This window comes from Podarcis vaucheri (genome assembly GCF_965113315.1).
Source record: "Podarcis vaucheri genome assembly, chromosome: 14".
NCBI classification, from domain to species: Eukaryota; Metazoa; Chordata; class Lepidosauria; order Squamata; family Lacertidae; genus Podarcis; species Podarcis vaucheri.
This window is the reverse complement of record NC_138752.1, coordinates 30,717,362-30,739,764: the sequence shown is the minus strand read 5'-3', so window position 1 is coordinate 30,739,764 and position 22,403 is coordinate 30,717,362. Positions and strand designations below refer to the sequence as shown.

Below are 22,403 nucleotides of genomic sequence, written 5' to 3'. Positions count from 1 at the left end.
TTTTAAAATTGCTTAAGGGTTGTTGTGAAATTTTAGGATGCACACACATATCAGACAAACACTCCACATAAAACCAATCCTTCACCCTTCAAAATTTAGGAAATATTTCCTGAGAAAATTGCCCATTATTTTAGCACACAGAACCATCCCAGAAGCTATATTGGCTCTCCTAATATTAGAAGAGAAACCTTTCCCAATAGTTATTTCAGTTCCAAATCCTTCAAATCCCATTTTAAGGGGGTATTTTGTGTATGAATAGCAAGTGACCTGGATTCAAGAACTAAGTATTTACCATCTCAAAAGAATGGTCAGACTGCCCAGGTACAGTAATACCTGGGGTTGCGATCACTGCGGGTTGTGCGTTTTTGGGTTACGGACGTGCTGAACCCGGAAGTACTGGAACGGGTTACTTCCGGGTTTTGGCGCATGTGCAGAAGCGCTAAGTCGCCTCCCGCATGGATCACGTTCACAACCCAAGGTTCCACTGTAATGAATTAGTTAAAAGGTTATTAGGTATCCTGGCAGGCAGGAGAGGAGCCTCACTCTCAGTTTTTTGTTGTAGTCTGCCTCCTTGTTCATGATGTTTTTAGGGTGGTCTTTGGCTAAGGGGTTGGGCATTATTTAAAGTCTTTAAAGGGGCTTGCACATCTTTGTTCTGGATCTCTCACCTCCTTACAAGGAGGCAGTGGCTTTGTTATAACAGAAAAATAAAGATCTGCCTTGCTTTCACTGGATCCTGCCTCCATCCATCTCTGACCCATTATGGACTTAGGGAACTCAGAGCCCCTTGGTGAGCTGGGCAGCAAAAACTAACCCCCAATTCTACAACAGGCTAAATACAAAGGGAAAAATACAAAGCAAATGCTCCACTGTTGAGCTAGGCATAGGAAAAGTGAGGGCCCACAGTTAAGCTGTGGGCAATATTGGGAATTTGAACCTGGAACTCCTTGGTCTTTGTCCAGGACTCTTAGCCATCCCCAGCCTGATGTTTTAGAGAACAGCTCCCATCAGCCCTAACAAGCATAGGGTCAGAAACTATGGGAGTTGTGGTCCTAAAAATCTGGAGGGCTCACACCACTGTGTACACCTTTTCTATTACCTACCTTCCTTTCATAGATTGGTGTGTGTATGGGTAGCCAGTGGTCAAGCTGTTGCCCTGTATGTGGTGAGATGAATTACTAAGGTAGTAGCATCTTTAGTCTTGTGATCTTCTAGGTCTCACCACCCCAGACCCAAGGGTATATGGCCGATAAAGAATGCAACTACTCATGTAAGCAATTTAAAGTTACATTATATAGCACTTTTGTGCCTGCAACACTATGTTACTTCAGTAGCCCTTACAGCAGCTTGAAGCACATGCTTCCCCAACACTACCTAGTGTGCTAAAGGTAACAGTTGAATTGCGGAAACAGTTTAAAACTTGTTTCATCAGTGTTACTTAGTTTTCCATTCCAATACCAGACTGGTACACAAAATCTTTACGCTGCTTCCCTGAATGTGTAATAAATACCTAGAAAAATATTCTAGTTTTTATATGATAAATAAGTAGAGAGTTTGGCTTGTATCTGGTCATAGTTGAATCCATCAGAAGTTGTTGAATCCATTAACAAGGCCCCTCAGGTTTTTTTTTTTTTTGTTTGTTTTGACTGCAAGTGAGGCTCAGGTGGCCTGATTAGCTGGTGTCTGTCTGTAGCAGCAGATGTGTCAGAGGAAGTGCGTGGTAAACAGTTGTTGGCATGAGCCATTCCAAGCCACTCACTCCCAGTTTCCGGCAGTTCCAAGATTCCACATACTGTTTAAGCAGTTACATCATGGCTAATAGCCACTGGTGGCCTAATTACCTCTGAATTAGTTAAAATCTTATTATCCTTGCTGCCTGATGGTGTGGCATATGGTGTTATGTCAAAACATACATACTGAATTTGTGTATGAATAGAGCTGCCTGAGTAGATTTACGATCTCCTGATTTCACCATTGGTACAGTATAGGGACACTCTGTAAGAGCCTAGGATGAGGGGTGCTTTGTAACAGTTATGTCAGGAATAGGGAACTTGTGTTCTCCAGGTATTGTTGGCCTCCCAGCTCCCATGAGTTCCAAACAGCATAGTCAGGGGTGACTGGAAATCTAGTCCTCCCACATCTGGAGGAAACAGGTTCCTTATCTTTGACTTATCACAGCCTAGGGTGAATACACTGGATACGATTCGTTTCCTGATTGGTGGTAGGCCTGGTGGACAGTGACTTTGATAATGTCAACACTCATCTTAGTAACCTCCTTGGCATGCTAAAAAGTGGACCAAGACTGTCTTTATGTGAATCTTTAGGAAAGTACAAGTCATGTTGGCCCTGCTGAGGATATGTGCATTTTAAACATTGTGCTTGTTACCACAAACCATGGCAAACAAAGCAGACTTCAGACTGCCACAAAAGCCTCTCATATGTACAAGACTTTATGGAAGAGAGAATGTTTGTCCTGCATATATGTGCATTGTGTGTCTAAGGCAAGTCCCCAAGGTTGTCATATGCAGGCAAAAAGCTCCAAACTAACTGCTCACTGAAAATGGCATGCACCCCACTGAGAGAGTTCACTGTAAATGTAGATTAGATGTGTCAGGACTGAATTAGGCAATTGGATTAATGTTTATTAGGCAGCAAGGTTATAGTAGTTCATCTAGTAAGGCACCCCAGACAGGTATCCTGGGGGAAATAGGCTGTGTCACATTTATCTTCACGCTCCTTGTTTCCCCCCCCCCCCAAAGTATGTGTACCATTACACAAGTTTTGTGTTAATTCCTGGAAAGTGTGTATAATTCCAGAAGAGACTGTAGAAAGACTGTTTGGGACAATAAGTTGAAAAGTGAACTATGGCAAGTTCTTGATGTGAACACAAGCCATTTATTTCCTCAAGAGAATTGTACAGTGAATTATTTAATTAATTTTCATGTCAGCTAGTTTAATTTTTATGACAATAGCTGTTTCAGTTGCTGAACTATCTGGAGTTTTAAAAAAACAACCACCAGGTCCCTGGGAAATTCAGTTGTGTATTATGCTTGCCATTTTTATGCTCTTGTCCAGGGAAAATCAGAGACATCTTCACCAAATGCACTGTTAGCTTATTGTGCCCATGCATATATGATGCGTGTTAAAACATCCACATTGGCATAATGGTATTAGCAGCTCCGGGCTGGTGGGGGATAGTTAGTTGTAAGCACCCATCCTAACTATGGAGCCATGTGTTAATTTTATAACTGGGTGCTTTTTAAAGAAATAGAGGTATGATTTTATAACTGGGTGCTTTTTAAAGAAATAGAGGTATGATTTCAATGTATGGGGTTGGGTGGCTTAAACATTTTGGGTGGAATCCAACTAACTCCCTCTCTGATTAAACCCATTGGAATTGCTGGACCTAGGATAGTTGTGTTCATTCATTTCAGTGAATCTACTCCAAGTATAACTGTTATTAGATAAACCTTTTATAATAGGGGGGGGGGAATCCATGTAATCCAAATATTAAACTTGTGGTTTGTACATTAACACATCCTGTTCTTTGCAACCTTTCACAAGGACAAGCTAACATTTTGGTTATGTGATTTTGGCAAAAAGAGGTAGAACATTTTTCAGTATTCCCAAAAGGGTAAGTCCAGTGAAATTGCCACCTCAGATCATTGTGCTATAGTAAGTGCCATACCAGCTTGCTTGGGAACACTTTGCAAACTAGACTACAAATTCATAGTCTTAGGTTGCAGTCATATATACCCTTACCTGATAAACTCAGTAGGATTTACTTTCGAGTATACATTTATAGGGTTGCAGACAGAGTGTGCATTCCCAATACAGTGTGAAGTTCCAGACCACTCTGTACATAAGTTATCTTTTGCTTTAAATATCTCCCTATAAAATCCTTGTTCTGGAGTGCACTCTTAATTGGCAGGGTCCATTTAGCATTTTAAAACTATCCCAAAGATGCTAAATACGGTCCTGTCATACTGTGCTTTTAGCCAGTGTCCTAATAAATTACATTTTCATTAGTATTCATTCTACAGGTCTTGGGTATATTAAGGAAAGTGGTCCAAGTTCCACCAAATGCTACTTCAATAATTGTGGGATAAGTATTAATGATCCCAAATGGTTACAATTGCTGAAAAGTCCCAGGGTTTTGTGGCCTATTTTGAGAAAATTCCACATTGGTTTTCTTTTCTTTTATTCTGAACCAAGCATACATGTTTTTTTCTCTCCTTTCCTAGAATATACTGATGATAATGCCCTGATTCCCAAGAACTCATCTGTTATTGTCAGAAGAATTCCTATTGGTGGAGTAAAATGTACAAGCAAAACTTATGTCATGTAAGTGTCTGTTTTTTTGTTCCAAGTACTAAAATAAACATATGGGTTCTAACATGTAGAAGCTTAGTGATGCAAGAAACATAGTTTATTTCTGCTACATGAAAAACATGCATGCAAATTCATTTTGTCAAATTTGACCATGCCAGCATATGTAAGTTGCACATTTCCATTTCAGTCTATGGCAGTTACATTCCTATTTATTCTCCTGACGAAGTTACACTTTCTAACAGAAGTTACAGGAAAAGCAGTTTTCTACTTGCTAGTTTGCTGAGGATTTCCATCAGAATCCTCTCCCCCACCCATGCAGTCTTGAGTTCCATGTGAGTGGATTAGGCACCTCCAGCTTCTAGTTGGTAATAAGTTATGTGTTTTGATATGTTTGGTGAGAGTGGGACAATAAAGTCAAAAAAGTTATTTTGTTTACTGAATAATACTTTAAAATTATACTGTGCCCTTTCTGGTAGTCCTTTGAAAATGAAGAATCGGAGTTGGAATGGGTCCCTGAGGGTCATGCATGAATGAAGTCCAACCCCCTACAATTTGGCATCACAGCCATCCCAACTTTAAAAACCTCCAAAAGGAAGTCTACCACCTTCCAAGGGAGTCTGTTCCACTGTTAAACAGCTCTTACCATCAGATCCCCCCCCCCAATGTTGGGGGGGGATCTCTTTTTTTGTCATTTGAATCCATTGGTTAGGATCGTCCACTCTGGAGCAGCAGAAAACAAATTTGCTCCATCTTCCTTGTGGCAACTCTTCAACTATTTGAAAATGGCTATCCTGTCACCTGTTTCTTCTCCAGGCTAAACATCCCTAACTCCTTCAACAGTTGTTCATAAGGCCTGGTTTCCAGACCCTTGATCATCTAGGTCTCCCTCCTCTGCACACGTTTCAGCTGACCAACTTAAACGGCTGTGCCCAAGAATTAGCCCTACATCTATTCTTGTTTAATTTTTTACATTCTTTTACTTAGAGGCACTTGAAGTAGATTATTCCTCTCCAGTGAATAGACTTGTGTTCCTGCAGTTTTGGAATTTGGAAAATAAACTAGACTGAAATCCTGAGTGTGGGGCTGATTCTTGAAGTTCAGGTTGGCAATAGGCCCAATTCTGAACATCTCCTGGAGATAGAATATTTTATGTTTGGATTGACTTTGGGATGATAGAGATTAAATTGTAAAAGGAGTGGCTTTTTCACATTATGATTCATTATAAAATTAATTATGATCAGACAATGTTGAGCTTAATGATGAAAACAGATTTCTATGGGATGTAGAGACAGGATGAGGAGAGAAACCCTTGGGACTGGTTTTCCATTATAGGAGTTTGGGCTTGTCTACGGATTGCTTAATGAAATCTGCATTCTACATGTGGGTAGGAGTTCCTGGACACAGGACTCATTCATATTGCCTTTTGGGGAGGAATTGGGTGGAAGCAAGCAAGAGCAGTGGATGCTGGGTAGGGCAAGATTCTGGTGGATTGTGCTTCTGAAGATCATGTTTTGAATATTTTAAGCAGATACTGTTCTAGTCCTCTTGTGCATTTGTCATAGCATGGGGTAGTTCATGATATCACCTCTCAGCCATCAATAGCATAACATGTGAATGGTGTGTTTGTGGGGGGGGGGGAGAATAAGAAAGAGGAAATCATAGAATTGTAGAGTTGGAAGGATGATCTAGTCCAACCCCCTGTGATGCAAGAATATGCAACTGCCCCATACAGGGATCAAACCTGCAATCTTGGAGTTATCAGCACCACACTTTAACCAACTGAGCTGGTCTTAGGTTTGATACTTGGTAACTGGATGGCACCCTTCCACACAGCTGACATAGGTATGATGGGTTAGCACTAAAGCATAATGTACTCTGGAGTGAACATTGACTTGTTCCTTTAAAGTCAAGTGAATACAGAGCACATTTGCCTATGTTTGCAAGAGTTGCTTATGGTAAAGATGTACATTTGTAGGGTAAAATGTATCGCAAACATATCCTCAGGAACTCTTGAGAATAATTCTTGCTGCCTGCTGAGGCCAGGTCTGGTGTCTACTCCATCCCACCTGCCAGGCCAACACTAAAATGCCTTGCTGCACCATTCAGGCACTTAATGCCTGTCTTCATGTATTCTTCCCACCCCAGTGCTCGCTTAAGCAGCCTGCTTCCTCCTCCTACAGAAAAATACTATTCCTGGTGCAAGGACCAGTTTTCTGCTTAGAGTTCCATTCCTTGGTATCTGTCCACCCACCCCTCACACACACACCATGGAACATGCTAGTTGAGTGTGCAGTACTATCCCCTCACCCCATGTGTAGTTTTAACTTAATGTGTGCCTGTGGCCTTCGCTTTGTACCACCAGAGACCTTGGTTAGGATTAGTTCTTTCCCCCATAATAAACATGATAGATATCAACCTCAAAAATGAGACAACAAAATAGGAGGATTCAGAGAATGTTTTTTTTAAAATACAAAATTGCTTTTATCTTGGGTTACTTGCTGCTTACATTTAAACTGTTTTCAGTGACAAATATGTAAGGCATGTGGTATAAGGCCCTATTCAGACATTGGCTTTGGACTTGCATGCACTCACTCCTTAACAATTGTGAGGAGATCAGTAACTTTTAAGCAACGTGTGGTTCTCTGTAACATTGTAACATCCAGGCTGTGGTTACTTAAACAACTTTAACGAGAAGAAGCTAGCAGTTTCAAATCCTGCCTTGTTATCACAAACCTTAGTTTAAACACAGTTCACCGAAGTTAAGATTTAATGGGCAGTTGTGCTTTGTATAAAAGCAGGTGCTTCTGCTCACCCACAGCCATTAAAGAAGAGGAGGGACTCACCATAGCTTATGCACATAGCAGAAAACCATGGTTTCCCATTACATCTGAATCAAGCTTAAGTGTGTTCATTATATGATGGCTATTCTGCGGGAGATGCAGTTGATTAATACTGTTCTATAAACAGTTCTCTCTGGGCCAAGTTAGCTTCCTTGTTCACAGTTTTGGGATTTGGCCTTTTGTATAACTTTGTGCAGCTTCTGTCTCTCATGTAATGGGTAAAAGTTGTAAGAAGAATAATAATAATAATAATAATAATAATAATAATAATACATTATTTATACCCACTCTGGGCTGCTTTCAACAACATATTAAAATACAGTGGTCTGTTATACATTAAAAGCTTCCCTAAACAGGCATACGGTTTGTATCTAAGGTGGCAGTTTCCTCTGTTTTGTGCTATATGCCATTGCTGTTTTTCTGACATTCTCTATTTTCTCTTTTTAGAAGTCGAACTGATCCAGTGAGTGGAACTTCAAAAGCAGTATGTAAAAACACAATATCACACTTTTTTCCTTCTACACATTCACTTAATGTTTTTAAAGTAATGTAGCAATAAAATACTTTTCTAAATACTAATTTACATTGATTTCTCACAGAGAACCATTTATATTGTAAATACAATGTATTTTGAATCAGTATAGCAAAATTAAGCAATGCAGATCATTTTAATGTGAATATTGACACTTGTGCAAAGTGACGCACTGTATTGCATATTGAATGCAAGATTATTTCCTGTATGACTATGTGTTGTACAGATACTGTATGATCGTTTATAGATCATGTAAGATAAGGGTTTCACTGCTAAACGTGATTACCTTGTTCAACATCTGTGTGTCTCTAGTTAGTAGCTATATGTTTGTATAGGTTGTTGTGTGCCTTTTTGTTTTCTTGAAATAAAAACATTTGGAGTGTATCTTTTTTTTTGCCACTATTGCATTGTATCACCTAGGCTTTGTTCTAAGTATTTTCCTTTATGGTTTTTGAAAACGTTGTCAAAAACCACATTAGTGTTAAAATTGTTGTTTTTTTCCTTTTAACTTGGGGTTCAGGCACATGTTGAAACATCAAGACCAGTTTTATGCAGCTATAAATGTGCCCTGTCATACACAGTCTTTGCACACAACTTCCAATAGCAATAAGAATTTTTTAAAAACCATCTAGAACTGGTATCCTGCATTTGCTTCCCGTTTTTTTGTGAGCAAGCACATAATTTAAATTTGTCACAGTAGTCAACATACAGGAAACATATTTTGGCATAACAACCCAGCTACAAGTCCTGCTACCTTTTTAAGAAACCTTCCCAGTTGACGATAACTTGCCTTACTTCTTTCCTCTTCACCAGACAAATTCCCTAATGTTATTTTATATTAGATAAACTCTTAAATTGAATACTCTAGTAAATCCTTCTGTAGCATACCATTGTTTGTGTATGATAACATTGGCAGCATTTTTGTTTGATTCTGGTGTATTAATTTTAGCCAGTACTAACACATATTCTGTTCAGTATGGTTTTGCTTAATTTAAGATAATGCAAACCTAGTTCTAATTATTTTTCAGCTTGGCATATCTTAAGTGTACTTGTTTAAGTGTAGCTGGCTTTCTTTTTAGAAGAACGAAACCCAAAAAGTTATTTTGTGGATTTACTGGTCTTGGTGACCAGTGAGAATATTGATGAAATCATGGTTAACTAGAAATGTTTGGTCTTTGTGTAGCCTTTCAAAATGTTAAACCATAGGCTGCATTTGACAACTCGTCATACATGTTTTAAAACTGCTTCCCATTTATAGTGACCCAATGACTGCTGTAATACATAATATAGTGGATTTGTGTAAGCTACACTTACCTAATTCTTTTTTCATGAGCAGTCCTTTTCTTTGCTAGTATGTATATAAACACGACTATATGTTCGTAAATAAAGTTCAACATTCATTTAGAATATTGTGTTCCCTGGCATGTCTATTATACATCTGGGTAGTTCTTGTAGTTTGATCAAATGTTTTTTAAATGTGTTTTTTTAAAGCAGGCTTGCAAACAGGTCCACAGAATTTGCTAGCCTACAAACTTTTATCCACATTGTAACTTATTTGCGTTCTAAAGTGGGGGTGATGGGTGTATACTTTTTAAAGCTTCCCTGTCGTAAGTACCTGGAGGTGATTACTACTTCCTGGCCTAGAGGGTGGCTGTTTAAAGCCTGCTTTAAAGCTGAGGCGGAACACTTAGTTCCTTTACATAATTCATCTGCTATGCTGTCTTGCCCAGATGTCAACTGAGAATTCAAAAGAAAATTCTTTTTGGAAATAGGTCTTTCCAATTCTGTGTGAAATGTTCAGTGCTCTGGGAAACTTGGTCTAGATGGTGGGGAGGAGACTTCAGTGCTTCCATGTGGTATATGACAAAGCGAAAAACTGTAGGCTGAAGATGAGGCTTGGCACTGGGCTGAGAGTAGTATAGAGTGCAAGTTTCTGTAGTCTAAAAAAGTCAACATGTTCTGGATTGTCAAGAATTCCCAAAATTAGTACTTCTTTGATTGTTGTCTTAGTATCCAAAAAGTACAGCAACTTTTTGGGTGGGCTTTCTGCATCTAATATAGACTGCTAATGTTCATGACAAGGCCTCCACAAGTCAGGTTTCCTAAGAAGGCAAGGTGTCCCACACACAGATTTCCTCTCCTGTGTTGCAAAGAACTTGGGATCTAGGAAGTTGTGAACTCAATCATGTACAGGGCTGGATCTAACATGATCCTTAGTGCCATGGCTCTGGGGTTTTCTTAGCTCTTTGTGGCGCTCTGAGTTCATTGTAGGGCATGGGTTTGACTGGGTGTGAAATGTGAATCAGCTGTTTGTGGCCATGCAAAGGAATGGAAATCAGGGGACTGACAGAAACCTCAACTGGAATTGATGACTTTTAAGACCAAAGAGTTTAGCATTAAAGGAATAAGAGCAGCCAGAGGACTTCCAACTACTAGGAGACCCAAAATTCACTTGCTTGTGGTATTTTAGAGGCCAGGATGCAGTGTGTTCCCTTGTCCCTATTCTCTTAGGCAATGCTTTGCTTGTAATCTGTTCAGTGCTTTCCACGGGAAATATTACCTCTGTGCCCATGTTCCATAACTTGCTTCATATGGCTGCAGCTGCTTACAGTAAATAACACCTGATGAGCTGTTAAGCTCTTCAGTTTACCTGCTCAGCCTGTTACCACACACAAAAATAACTGCCATGATACAGGTTATGAACTCATTTTCTTGAAAAGGCTGCCTTTAGAAAGCTGCGTTTGAGTAAACTGCTTTAATTAAATTGCTGCATAGTTCAAGCTACAGAAAATGTTAGTAGTCAGATAGCTCTGATTGTGATTGGTGGGGCATTATGGAGGTGAGGTAATTGCAAATAACTCTGTGTTGGCTGAGGCTGGCCACCCAGCTTTAGGAATGGTGACCAGGATCCACTCTTAATGATGTCCCAAGTGTAGTGCTGGTGGGGTTGAATGGCAGCTATTCACTTGAGCAGGAGAAAGTAAAGGGGTACCCTCATAACTTTGGGCAAAGTGTGAAACCTATTGACTCAAGCATGTTCTCCCATCCTGCCAAACAGAGTCCTCCAGAACTCCATAGAGGCAAGCTTAATTCTTTTTCAGGGTTAGCTTCTATCTGCCTAACCCCATGTTTCACTGTCCCCCTTTTAGGCAGACATTATTGTAACACTAGTCACAAACACATGAAATGTTGGGAGTTAGAAGGGGAAAGTGTGTTTTATTATCTTAACATAAATCCATTTTTCTTCTTCAGCAACTTTTTGCATTACACTTGGAGACCATAAAACAATGCTAGTGTTTTACGACGTTATATTTCTGATTGCTTTCACTTCAGAGCTACCTGTAGGCACTACTTAAAATGTGTCTTAAAACTTAACGTTGAATGTTGTATCCTAGGATTAGCCTCTCAAAAATGTGGCTTTATTTACTTGGCGCCAGGCATGTAAGCGCTTGAGACCCAATCCTGGTACCTTCAAGCAAGATACCACCATGAGAAGCAATACATGTTTTCATTGAAATTGTTTTCTAAAGTAGTAGCTAGAGTTCTACTCCTTATGTCACAAGAAGGGCTATCTTATCTCATTACTGTATTTCTGGTATTGAATGCTGCCTTATTCCAAAGTTAGTTCGAATGCAGCCTTTGCCAACCTGCTGGACTCTGGATGTTTTGGACCACAACTCCCATCAGCCCTTGCATGCACACGTCTTTAGGATGCTGAGGCTGATGCACACCAAAGCATCTGGAGTGCACCAGGTTAGTGAAGGCTACTGCTCTACAGTAAATGAAAGAAAGTTGATCTACACAATCTGGTTTAACACTCATGGCGCCTCCAACAAAATAAAATATTTTGCTTTAGGGGGCTTCAGTTCATTTTCTGAGCAGCATCCCAAGACTTGTCACAGAACCAAAGTCTGATTTCTTGCTATATTATGCCATTTCTCTTAAATGGACAATAGCTGTAGTTTAGCCCAGTGCTAGAAATCAAGTTCCTGAACTGATCCCTGGACTTCGAAAAATATTTGCCATTACTGATTTAGGTATTACAAACAAAATTCTTTAAATGTTACCATTAAAAATGTAATTTGAGAATCATATAAATATTTTAAGCACTTAATTCCAACACTTTCCCTGCCACAGAGCATTTAATTACTACCCTGTTGCTATTGACATTGGCTTTTTTGAGTTAAGCATTAACAAGTTTCCAGAGGCTTGAAATCTGCCAATTTTTTATTTTTTTTTAATATAGGAAATTATTTGGCTATTTTGTGTGACTGCTTTGTGGAACCTACTGCAGCATGCTATTACACGCAGAATGAAGATTTTTAACTATTGAAAAAGCAATTTATTTTTATTGTGAAAAAATGTAGGCTTGTTTATGTTGATCTCTGAACATAAGCCTGATGAGTTGATTCCATTGAGTGAGTGCAGCATTAGTTGCTCTCCTGTGAAACTGAATATTATGTATACCTGACTGCACAAACTGTACAGACAATGATATGTTTTGGCCAAAGGCTTCATTACTTTGAAAAAATGCCTCTCTGTAGGACTATATCTTAATTACACAGTAGAGGCTAAATATTTTGCTTCATTTTGATTGTGGAACTTGAATGTGTGTTTAATTTTTTATGAACAGATTGATGACTCTTCTGCATCTATTTCTCTGGCCCAGCTTACAAAGGTATATATACATATATTCTTGTCAAATATAGCCAAATAAATTGTTGCTTGCTTGGTATTTTCAATGTTTTTATGCTGTGATCCTTATCTGGTTAGTTTCTGTTACTGGTGCAAAGCATTTTTAGTAAAAAGTACCGAGCCTAAACATTGAAAATGTGTGTATATTTATTGATAACTATCCTGTAAAGAGTAGTTCCCAGTATGGGAAGATAGAAGGGGAGTCCCTTATCAGCCTCAACATAATGTTGCCGTTTTACTCATCTTCAAGACACAAAGAAGAAGCACCTCCGAAGCTGTTTTATCGTTTCTTTCATATGTTCCATTAATTTTGCATTGGAAAAATAGCACAAAGAAGAATTTTAATACTTTGGCTATTTATGGACTCCTAGGATTTCTCGGTGTGACAGCCAAAATAGAAGTATTTCCCTATCACATGGACACTTTACATGATAATTTTGGGATTCTGCATTCAAAGCCAGTGATAGTGCAATAATTTGCATAAAATTTGATAACAGTTGTACACTTGTAGTGTATCAGTGGGCAGCAGCTATGCAACTAATTTGTTTGAACACAGACTGCGTAAATGTAACTGTTTATAGGAATATACCAATGTGTATGTGTGGCATATTAGCAAATGTGACCTTCTGAAACTGTTGTATCTGCCTTGTTTTGCTATGAAACTGCTTGCATTTTCTGCTCAATAATGTGTAACTTTGTCTGGGAAAGCACTAGTGATAACGCTCATCAAGTAAATTAGCTGCTCTTTAAAATTCCTATTAAGCAGTGTTACCTAATACATTTGTGTTCCCTTTGTGAATAAAGACTGAAGTTATGTGTTTCCAAGAAAAACTTTATCTAGTAAAGTTGGGAAACTCTGAAGTGCATTTGCAAATACAAAATTTAAGTCAAGCAAGGTAGCTGTAGTTTGGTTTCCATTAGTGCTGTCCTTAAATTTGTCCTCAGTTCTGTAAGCTCATGTCAAGTTCTATTTTTATTGAGGTGTGAAAAAATGTCCAAGAGGTATACAAGTTACGGAGAACTTAAGTATTTCTGACTATTTTGTAATATAAAGTAGTTGAAAACTGTTACTTGCTTTAAAACCTCTTCAATGCACAGAGTCTTTGCATAGAGGAAATGTGTTTAACAGTTTTCTGTTTTATTCCTATTATGTATTAAATGCCATATTTGAATTTTGGTCTATTCCTACTAATGTTTTGTGCTATTGGATGTGTTCTGTAAAACTGTTTGGGTTCAAACAAATTAGCTCAGTATTTGTAAAATAGTCTTCTGTAAATGTGAACAATTTAATAGTTGTTAATCTGGAATGTTAAGAAAAAATATGTATTTTAATCAACTGTTTAATAAAATGTTGAAACTAGCTGGTTGCTTTTGTGGATGAATGTATAAAGTATGTGTGGCTGATCTGAATGTTAAGTGATTGAATATCTGAACAGTTAGTAAACCAGTCCTTAGACCCTGCTTGTATCTGTTTATAGAGTGTAATGAACCATCCTAACAGGTACCAAGTTTCTGGAAACATTAGCTCAATAAGGGAGCCTCACATTTGGGGCTTGCACCTTAAGGGTAGTGTCATCTTGAAAGTTGTGTTTCCAAAGCATTTTGTGCTGTCTTTAATTCCAGTTGGGGGAAATTATTTTGTCTGAATTTTTTTGTGCGTTGGTGCGATGCAGTTTTTTTTATACATTCAGTTGCACTCAGGCATTTTCCTTTTAAAGACATCTGAAAGGGAATAACAAGCCCATTTCCCAAGTTTTTAAAGGTGGTCTAGCTGGGCTTCTGAACCCTCAGTTTTCAGGATGACATTGTCCTTTTAAATATTTTAAGCATAAATAATGCATAGCATTATATAGCAAATCGAGGCAGTAGTGAACAGCATCACTTTACAAAAGGAAACAGCTCAATGCCTTTTATCTTGTAAGTATTACAAAAGGCATCTTTCAGAACACTTAACTCCAGACCATTTAAATTTATCACGGCAAACTGGAGCAGTTACACAAGCCATTACATAAGATACAAACTGCACCTAAGGTTTAGTTAGAATGCCCCAGCAGAGTTTTTTATCTTTTCATTTTAGGTTAGCAAGTACACAAACATCATGTAACGGCATAAGGACTCCCTGGAACATCTTCAAGACAATCTGATATTAAAGAGCTGTTTTTGAGGCAACTTTCAGTTAGCTTTGTGCTGCTCTTTACAGGATTGGATGAGTGGTGTTTGTCTTTGACTGGATGGACTTAAATGTGTTTCTAATGTGTGTGTCAAATGATTACCTATTGAACAGACCGCCAATCTGGCTGAAGCCAATGCTTCCGAAGAAGATAAAATTAAAGCTATGATGTCACAGTCTGGCCACGAATATGATCCAATCAAGTAAGTCTTCAGCATGCCACAAACCAATTTTTTTAAAAAGCTAACTTTGGAAAAATTTACAGATTTACTATCTTCTTAATTAAAGCAAAACAGCAAAGAAACACACTTCTCTTCTTACACCTTTTTAGTTACATGAAGAAACCCCTGGGTCCGCCTCCGCCAACATACACTTGCTTTCGTTGTGGAAAAGCTGGCCATTACATAAAGAACTGCCCGACCAATGGGGTAAGGGACTGTGGAATGGAAGTTTTGATTAGTGTTAACTTGTTTATCTTTATTTTCATAGACCTCCATTAAACCAGTAGCAAGAAAATTAAAGTTTTATTTCTTGGTTTATTGTATATGGGGGAGTGTAATATCCTGTTAAGTCCTCCTTTCTCTCCACTTTCAGATTGTGTCTGTCTCTTCAATTATCCATTTGGTAGTGCCACCTTGTATTTGTATCACTGACTCCAGTAATGCAAGATCAGTGGGGTTGAGGGAGGGCTACCTGTCATGGATTATTATTGCGGGGCACTGCTCGCTATGAAAAGTAGTTTCTTAATGATAGCTTACAGTAAACATTCTAAGAGCAGTAGACAATTTTGTTCAATTCTTTCATGCTTCAAATGGGATGTGACTGACTTAAATAGCATCCTTGGTGAAGCTGCAAAGTTCATGTCATGTGCCTGAACAATGTTGTTTCAACACAAGCCAAGAAGCTTAGTTAAATTTGGGCAGGGGTTCTGTTTGGAGAAGCTGTTGATTCTTTCTCTTATAGCTTAGAGAGATCTTTTGTGTTTTATACCCCTTCGATAGGACAAAAACTTTGAGTCTGTTCCCAGGATTAAAAAGAGCACAGGAATTCCCCGAAGTTTCATGATGGAGGTGCAGGACCCTAATACCAAGGGTGCCATGCTCACAAACACAGGGAAATATGCCATCCCAACTATTGATGCGTAAGTATGCAGGTCTTTAGAACAGAAATGTTGTCTCTAACGTTCAATATTCCTAGCTAGAGCTTTGCAACTAGGGAATCTTATTTATTGTAAGCAGCATATTTGTAAAAAAAAACCAATATAAAAATGTTATAATTGTGAATGCTTGTGACAGTTCATTTATGGCATCAGACAATGTCTTCGGCATCAGACAAAAACATTGCTTTTCAAAAACACCTCCAGAAACACCTGGTTTTACCATTTTGCTGCTGCAGTGGAGGGAAAGTCTCCTGTTTATTGATTTCTCCTGGAACTATTCTCTTTGATAATTCTGGTTTGATTCTGTCCTCCAGTGTTTTGGTTTGAAATTGTAAACTGCTTGAGTTCATTGAATATAAGGCAGGATGTTGTTAGAATATAGTATTTATTTGACTAGGCCTGTGACTTGGGTCAAATCCACACCATAAACAGAACATTACTTCTATCCACAAACTGTAGCCTGTTAAGAGTGCTGGGAATTGTAGTGTTGAGTTCTTTGGGCAGAAAGGTGGGATACAAGTGGAATAAATAATAATAAATATTAAACACATATATTTAATGCTTAACATCATGTATTGTCTCACCTTTTTAAGACCAAGATGTGTGTCTGTGTTTTCAGTGCTGCTTATGCTATAGGAAAGAAAGAGAAGCCCCCTTTCCTGCCAGAGGAGCCATCGTCTTCCTCAGAAGAAGATGACCCTATTCCAGATGAGCTTTTGTGTCTGATTTGCAAAGATATAATGACTGATGCTGTGGTCATTCCCTGCTGTGGAAACAGCTACTGTGATGAATGTGAGTTCCATGAACTGGCTTGTGTGTGTCTGAATGTGATGGGAGAAGAGCAAGGCTGATTGGGTTTCCCCACTTCTAGCATAACCTGAGGAGAATAGAAGAATGTACTTACTTGCACCTGGACTGCTTCAGTTACAGATGGGTAGCCGTGTTGGTCTGCCATAGTCAAAATAAAAAAATTTCTTCCTGTAGCACCTTAAAGACCAACTAAGTTAATTCTTGGTATAAGCTTTCGTGTGCATGCACACTTCTTCAGATACCATACTGGACTGCTTCATTACTGTTTTTAAGAGGCAGGAACCGGACTCGTTAATTTTTAGCCAAAATTTTTACTCTTCCTTTGACCCACAGAATTCTACTTTTTCCTTAAGTTCATTGGCGTTTGGGCTATATGGTACACTCTTAAGATATCAAAAGCCCTTTCCACAGTAACTCAAGAGTGCCCTTTTAAGTGTGGTTGCACCTGTTTTATGGAACAACATCCCTCTTGAGATAAGACAAGAGCTGGCTATCTGCACTCTTTTGAAACAGTTGAAGACATTTTTGGTCTGCAAGGCTCTGCCATGGGTGCTTATTTGATGTAATTTTCAATTTCATCCACTTATTTTCTGTAGATTATAGCTGTTTTGTGCATCATCTTGATGTACAAAAGAAGGCAATTAATAATAATATTCATAATAAAAAAGCTGAAACTGTTGTCTTGCTTAAATTCTGACCTGGAATGCTTTATAAAGCAAGGACATTCCTTTTCAGGCATTGGAGTCTCCCTCTGCACCTCCATGCCTCTAGAAGGACAACCACCCACCCCCTTCTGGAGCAGCGGCTTTTCAGGAGGCATATGCGACTGCAGTGGGTGTACAGCTTTGGGACATGCCCTTTGGATCCCAAAGTTGCTACTAGATTTCTGTACTGATCTACTATTTTGTGGCCTTTGCAGTGTCCTTTTAGTTACAGCACATCCACATTTAGAAGTCTTCTGGCATTTGTTGTTTGCAGTCTTAGTAGCTGTGCTAGTACATGTGTACCATTGAGCAGAGTGTGAAGATTTATATAACAGTTACACATTTCACATGGCATTGAAAAATCATTCACAGGTATCAGAACATCGCTGCTAGAATCGGAGGAACATACCTGCCCAAATTGTCATCAGACAGATGTTTCTCCTGATGCGTTAATTGCCAACAAATTTTTACGCCAGGTAACGTGAGATCTATCTGTATCCAGTTCTGCATGCCTGAGTGTACATCTCTTTCCCCCTTATTCTTACTGATCCACTGTGTTGGCCCGGATGAGAAGGGGTGGGAGTTAAGCTGGTTTGGTCCCTCTGTGACCTGCCACCCAAGAAATTGACCCACATGCTGTGTCCCTTCCTGCAGTAAAGGTATCCACAGCAAGATCTGATTTTTTATGACCTCACCAGGCCTGATACCAAGTAGCACAGATGTTTTGATGCAATCTTAGGGAAGCTTTGATATGCTTAATTATTTCTCTTGACTGGTGATTTTTCTTCTCTAGGCTGTAAATAACTTCAAAAACGAAACTGGCTACACAAAAAGACTTCGCAAACAGGCCCAGCCACCTAGACCGGTAGTTCAGCGGAATGTGCCTTCATTACAAAGGCCAACAGGTTCCAGGCAGCAGGATCCCCTCATGATTCCAGCCACTTCTGCTCCTCTTCTTACACCTGCATCCCTCACCTTGTCATCAGCTCCTGGCCAATCAGTATCTTCAACACCCACGTTGTCAGTCAGCCATTCTGCCACCACATCTGCTAGTGAGGTCTCTGCACCAATGTCCCTGGCAATTCATGCTGACAAGCCAGAAGGACCTTTCCGGTAGGTCTGTTTGTAGAAAGAGGCCACTAGATTGACAGCTTGGCTTCGCTTTTATACTGTCCTGGGCTCTGGTAGTGTTGTGTCTAACCATTTGTATGCCTATCTCCCTGGAAGGATTGACTGCCAGTTCTTGAGTGTGTTTGTATGTCTTAGTAACTTTTCTAAGGCTGGCAGTGAGTTTTCAAGTTACATAGGGTTCTTAGAAATCAAATCCAAAGTAAGGTAAATCAAGCCCAATGCTTGCTTTTGGCCTGTTAAAATTGAGTGTTCTTATGGGAGGGAAATGATGCTTATATGTTTTAATGAGTTACTACATTGTTTTGAATTTCATGCAATCTCCAGGGATTGATTGATATTGCTATGCTTGTATCACATTTTGCCTTTTAAGATTTTAGGTTTGAAATCTTAAAAGACAAAGTGAGCTAGGTGAAGCTGTGAGAATATCCTAGTGAATTTCAAGAATTTCTCCTTTGGGTGCTGCAAGCATCCAAGAAAGCAATAATCATTCTTTATCTGTATTATTTGATTAAATTTCAAACTACAATGTTCTCATCGGCCGTCAGCTCAATTCAGATAGTCCTCAAGAGCCATGCCATGCTATAAATTGCCAATTTGGATATCACAGCAAACTGATTAACTTTAAACAGGAAATGGAGAATGGGAGGCAGGGCAGGAGGGACCTGGTGAATCCATAGCATGTCAATTCTCCTGAAACCATGGCTTGGAAGGTTCTCCAGAGCCTATCCACACCACATGAGGCAGATTAACATCTCATTGAAAAACTTAGTCATAGCACAGTTCCTTTCTGATATATGCACCTCATCTGTTTAACCGCAAAACTCTTCATAGAGAGGTTCTCCCAGCCATTTAATTATGTGTGTTGATTTGTTTTGCCTGCCCTTCCCCACCTTTTTTAAAGTATTGTGACTATGACTACCTCCAGGGTCTGCAGAATGACTTTGTAGCACCCAGTCTCTCGTTTTCAGTCTCTTGCCTAGTAGTTCCTAACCTTGAATTTGGCTCTTTCACTGCAGTGAGGGCGATGGTATTGGACCAGCTGCTGCTATAGTGACTGCCTCAGAACACTCAAAGCCACCTTCCACACTGTCAATTAATACTGTGATGGAGGAGAAGGTAAGCTTTGTTTTGGAACTAAACTTGTTTGCACATTTTAGCAGCATCACAGTCTAATTCTGTTCCTCTTCCTTTCTGCAGGGCTATCAGGTTCCTGTGCTTGGGCAGCCAGCTTTGCCAGGACAGCTGGGCTGTCATGGGCATTCAATACCCACCATGGGTAAGTGGTACAAGTTTGCTCTTGGCTATTTTTTGCAATAGGCCTGCCATCTACATTTAATAAGCAACTTCTTCCCCTTTTCATCATAGGTCAACCGATGAGAACTAATCCTGTTCGCTCTGCAGGCAATAGGTCAGGCTGGGAGCCGTAAGTATACCTCCAAAACATATTTTTTGTATCTTAGGTAGTAAGTTTAGAACATGATAAGCACATTAAACAGCTTGATATGCATAGAGAGGCTTTTTAAAAAGTTGCTGGTTAAAGGATCTAGTTTGGTATCGAGCAACACTCTAACCTCACTCCATTTTTTAAAGTGTCGAACTGTTATCAGGATTCGGGGACACCTTTAAAGTCCTAGATTAGAAATAAATATGATTGATTTCAAAATAACTCCAGTTTATTATAAAATATAATATTGATCGATACTGCATTCCATAAAAATAGAGCTGTATCCAACGAAGACATTGCATGATTGAAACAACTTCTGCTTGTGCAGTGGACCTTCTCCTGCTGCTGCAGCCCAACCCCCGAATCTACTCTGGGGGTTCCCCAATACCCCATGGCAGGTTTGGGAAAAGATGTTGGGGGTGCTTGTGAGGAGGAGAGAGAGGAAAGTTCCGTTTCACAAGTGGAAGTTATTCAACTCAACACAGTTGAGTCTTATCTCAGTTGACTCTTATCTAGTCCAAAAGCTATTGGGGATACATTGAACCCCACAATGTCTACTCAAATTGCTCATTGAGCTATCGGTAAGCCCTAGAGGAGAAAACAGAAGAGATGCATAAATGAAATACTGAACTTTTAACAGAAGAGAAGATGAACTAGAACCCAAGCAAGGCCTAGTAGGTTTTTTTCTTCCAAATGATAAATCAGTGTTGAAAGCCAGCTTAGAGGAGAATTAACTGCTTAAGATAAGATTCATTCCTGTGATTTAGTAGACCCCTGCAATACTTTGTTCTGGGGCTTTGTACACACAGGAATGTGCAGAAAAACTGGACAGAAGATGTACTCCAGTGCGCTGAACACTAAAGTTATTTTATCTACCCTGTTTTGATAAGTTGCTGGGGATAGAATAGGCCGAAGTTAGTGAGTAGTTTCACTTTCCCTTTCATTTCAACAGGGTAAATCAGCCTCTGACAACTTAGTAAATTAACAATTTATAAAATAATTGAAAGGAGGCAGGGAGCAAAATGAGATGTTACAGGACAACTGACTCCATAATTGCTGAGGAATATGTGGAGTAGGTTTGCAAAACATTTTACAGCATATTTGCAGCAGTTGCTGGTACCAACATCAACATCATTAGCTGCCATTGGGCTAAAATGGGTAGTTTTTAGCACAGGGTGAGGGCCGGGGTTTCAAATTGCCAGGCAGCAGAATTTAGATTGCTTGAAGGCACCCTCAAGTTTTTGAATTGCAAGCCATAGGCAGAGGGTAGAGAAATCCAAACCCTGACAGGTCTGTATTAGACATACTGTGCTAGGTATCCTTTTTTAACATCTACAAAATGCCAGTGTACAAAAGAAATGCAGTTGTGATGGGGATGCTGGATGGCAGGCATTTAAAACAGCAGCAGTAGCAGATTAACTAATGTTCATGAAAGGCTTGGAGGAGGAAAACTGTGGTAAGTGTTGTGTGTGACAGGGAGGGCTCTTGGGAGGATCTGTTGAACCGGAAGTGCTGAGGGGGAGCAAAAGAACAGTTTAGACTGGGTAGGCTGTAAGCCTGAGGATGGGCAGTTACTGCAGAGGGGTGCTATCCATTTCACGTTTCTCTCTTGAGAACAAGGGGCAAGTGTAACACTCAGTGACAACGTGTTTTTGGGTTTCTTTAGAAGTTCAAACCGAGGACGCCCGCATAGTGACCGTACACAAAGGACTCAGGCCCCAACACTGCCAGCATCAACACCAGTCTTTGTGCCCGTGCCTCCTCCTCCCCTGTATCCTCCTCCTCCCCATGCACTTCCTCTTCCACCGGGGGTACCTCCACCACAGTTTCCTCCTCAGTTTCCACCTGGTCAACCTCCACCTGCTGGGTACACTGTCCCCCCTCCGGGATACCCCCCAGCTCCAGCAAACATATCAACACCTTGGGTACCAACACCAGTACCAACGGCTCATTCAAATGCCATCCCAACGACACAAGCACCTCCTCTCTCTAGGGAGGAGTTTTACAGAGAACAGCGGAGACTTAAAGAGGAGTAAGTATTTGGCTCTGAATGAAGTTCCGTTATATTTCATTCTTCTGTTTCCGTAGAATATCAGACTGCAAAACTATGCTAAAAATGCGTCTGCCGTAAGCAAAAATGACATATAACGTGAGATTTCAAATGTTGGTTTTCACCAATAAAAATAATCCTTCAGATCTCAAACCCAGAAAACTGTAATTCTAACAAAATGCCATGAAGCATCTCTTGGAAACCTGCGTTGCTTTTTGCTTTGTTGTAGCATGTTCACATCTCAGTTGCATGCAGAGTCCTTTTTTGAGTGGTGTGGTTCTCTTAATACCGCCTTTAACATTGCCCAATGACCTGACATCACGATCTCTCACTTTTGACAGGGAAAAGAAAAAGTCAAAGCTTGATGAGTTTACAAATGATTTTGCTAAGGAACTGATGGAATATAAAAAAATCCAGAAGGAACGCAGGCGCTCTTATTCCCGGTAATTGTTTTTATTGTGCCTGTATAGATGAGCCGGAACAAAATCCCCCGTTCTTTTCACCTTGCAGATCCCTATTCAGTCCCTGGCATCATA

General features: G+C 39.7%; 1 protein-coding gene and 1 long non-coding RNA gene across 6 annotated transcripts in view; one reads left to right on the top strand and one right to left on the bottom strand.

The window, feature by feature from the left end:
* Positions 1 to 22,403, bottom strand: part of LOC309518869 — a 213,773-nt gene that overhangs the window by 126,940 nt on the left and 64,430 nt on the right. The gene's annotated exons all lie outside the window — the stretch shown is intronic.
* Positions 1 to 22,403, top strand: part of RBBP6 (RB binding protein 6, ubiquitin ligase) — a gene marked incomplete at its 3' end in the record, with an annotated part of 29,950 nt that overhangs the window by 1,434 nt on the left and 6,113 nt on the right. Inside the window, exons 2-15 of one of the 5 annotated variants that reach the window (XM_082199315.1) lie at positions 4,245 to 4,344; positions 7,620 to 7,656; positions 12,338 to 12,382; positions 14,684 to 14,772; positions 14,901 to 14,997; positions 15,571 to 15,710; positions 16,348 to 16,520; positions 17,615 to 17,718; positions 18,036 to 18,355; positions 19,390 to 19,489; positions 19,571 to 19,649; positions 19,739 to 19,796; positions 21,484 to 21,849; positions 22,209 to 22,310. In XM_082199315.1, the coding sequence (XP_082055441.1) occupies positions 4,245 to 4,344; positions 7,620 to 7,656; positions 12,338 to 12,382; positions 14,684 to 14,772; positions 14,901 to 14,997; positions 15,571 to 15,710; positions 16,348 to 16,520; positions 17,615 to 17,718; positions 18,036 to 18,355; positions 19,390 to 19,489; positions 19,571 to 19,649; positions 19,739 to 19,796; positions 21,484 to 21,849; positions 22,209 to 22,310 (1,810 nt within the window). Of the gene's footprint in view, positions 1 to 4,244; positions 4,345 to 7,619; positions 9,112 to 12,337; positions 12,383 to 14,683; positions 14,773 to 14,900; positions 14,998 to 15,570; positions 15,711 to 16,347; positions 16,521 to 17,614; positions 17,719 to 18,035; positions 18,356 to 19,389; positions 19,490 to 19,570; positions 19,650 to 19,738; positions 19,797 to 21,483; positions 21,854 to 22,208; positions 22,311 to 22,403 lie in introns of those variants that run through there. The other 4 variants (XM_082199317.1, XM_082199316.1, XM_082199318.1 and 1 more) reach the window with 4 other exon arrangements.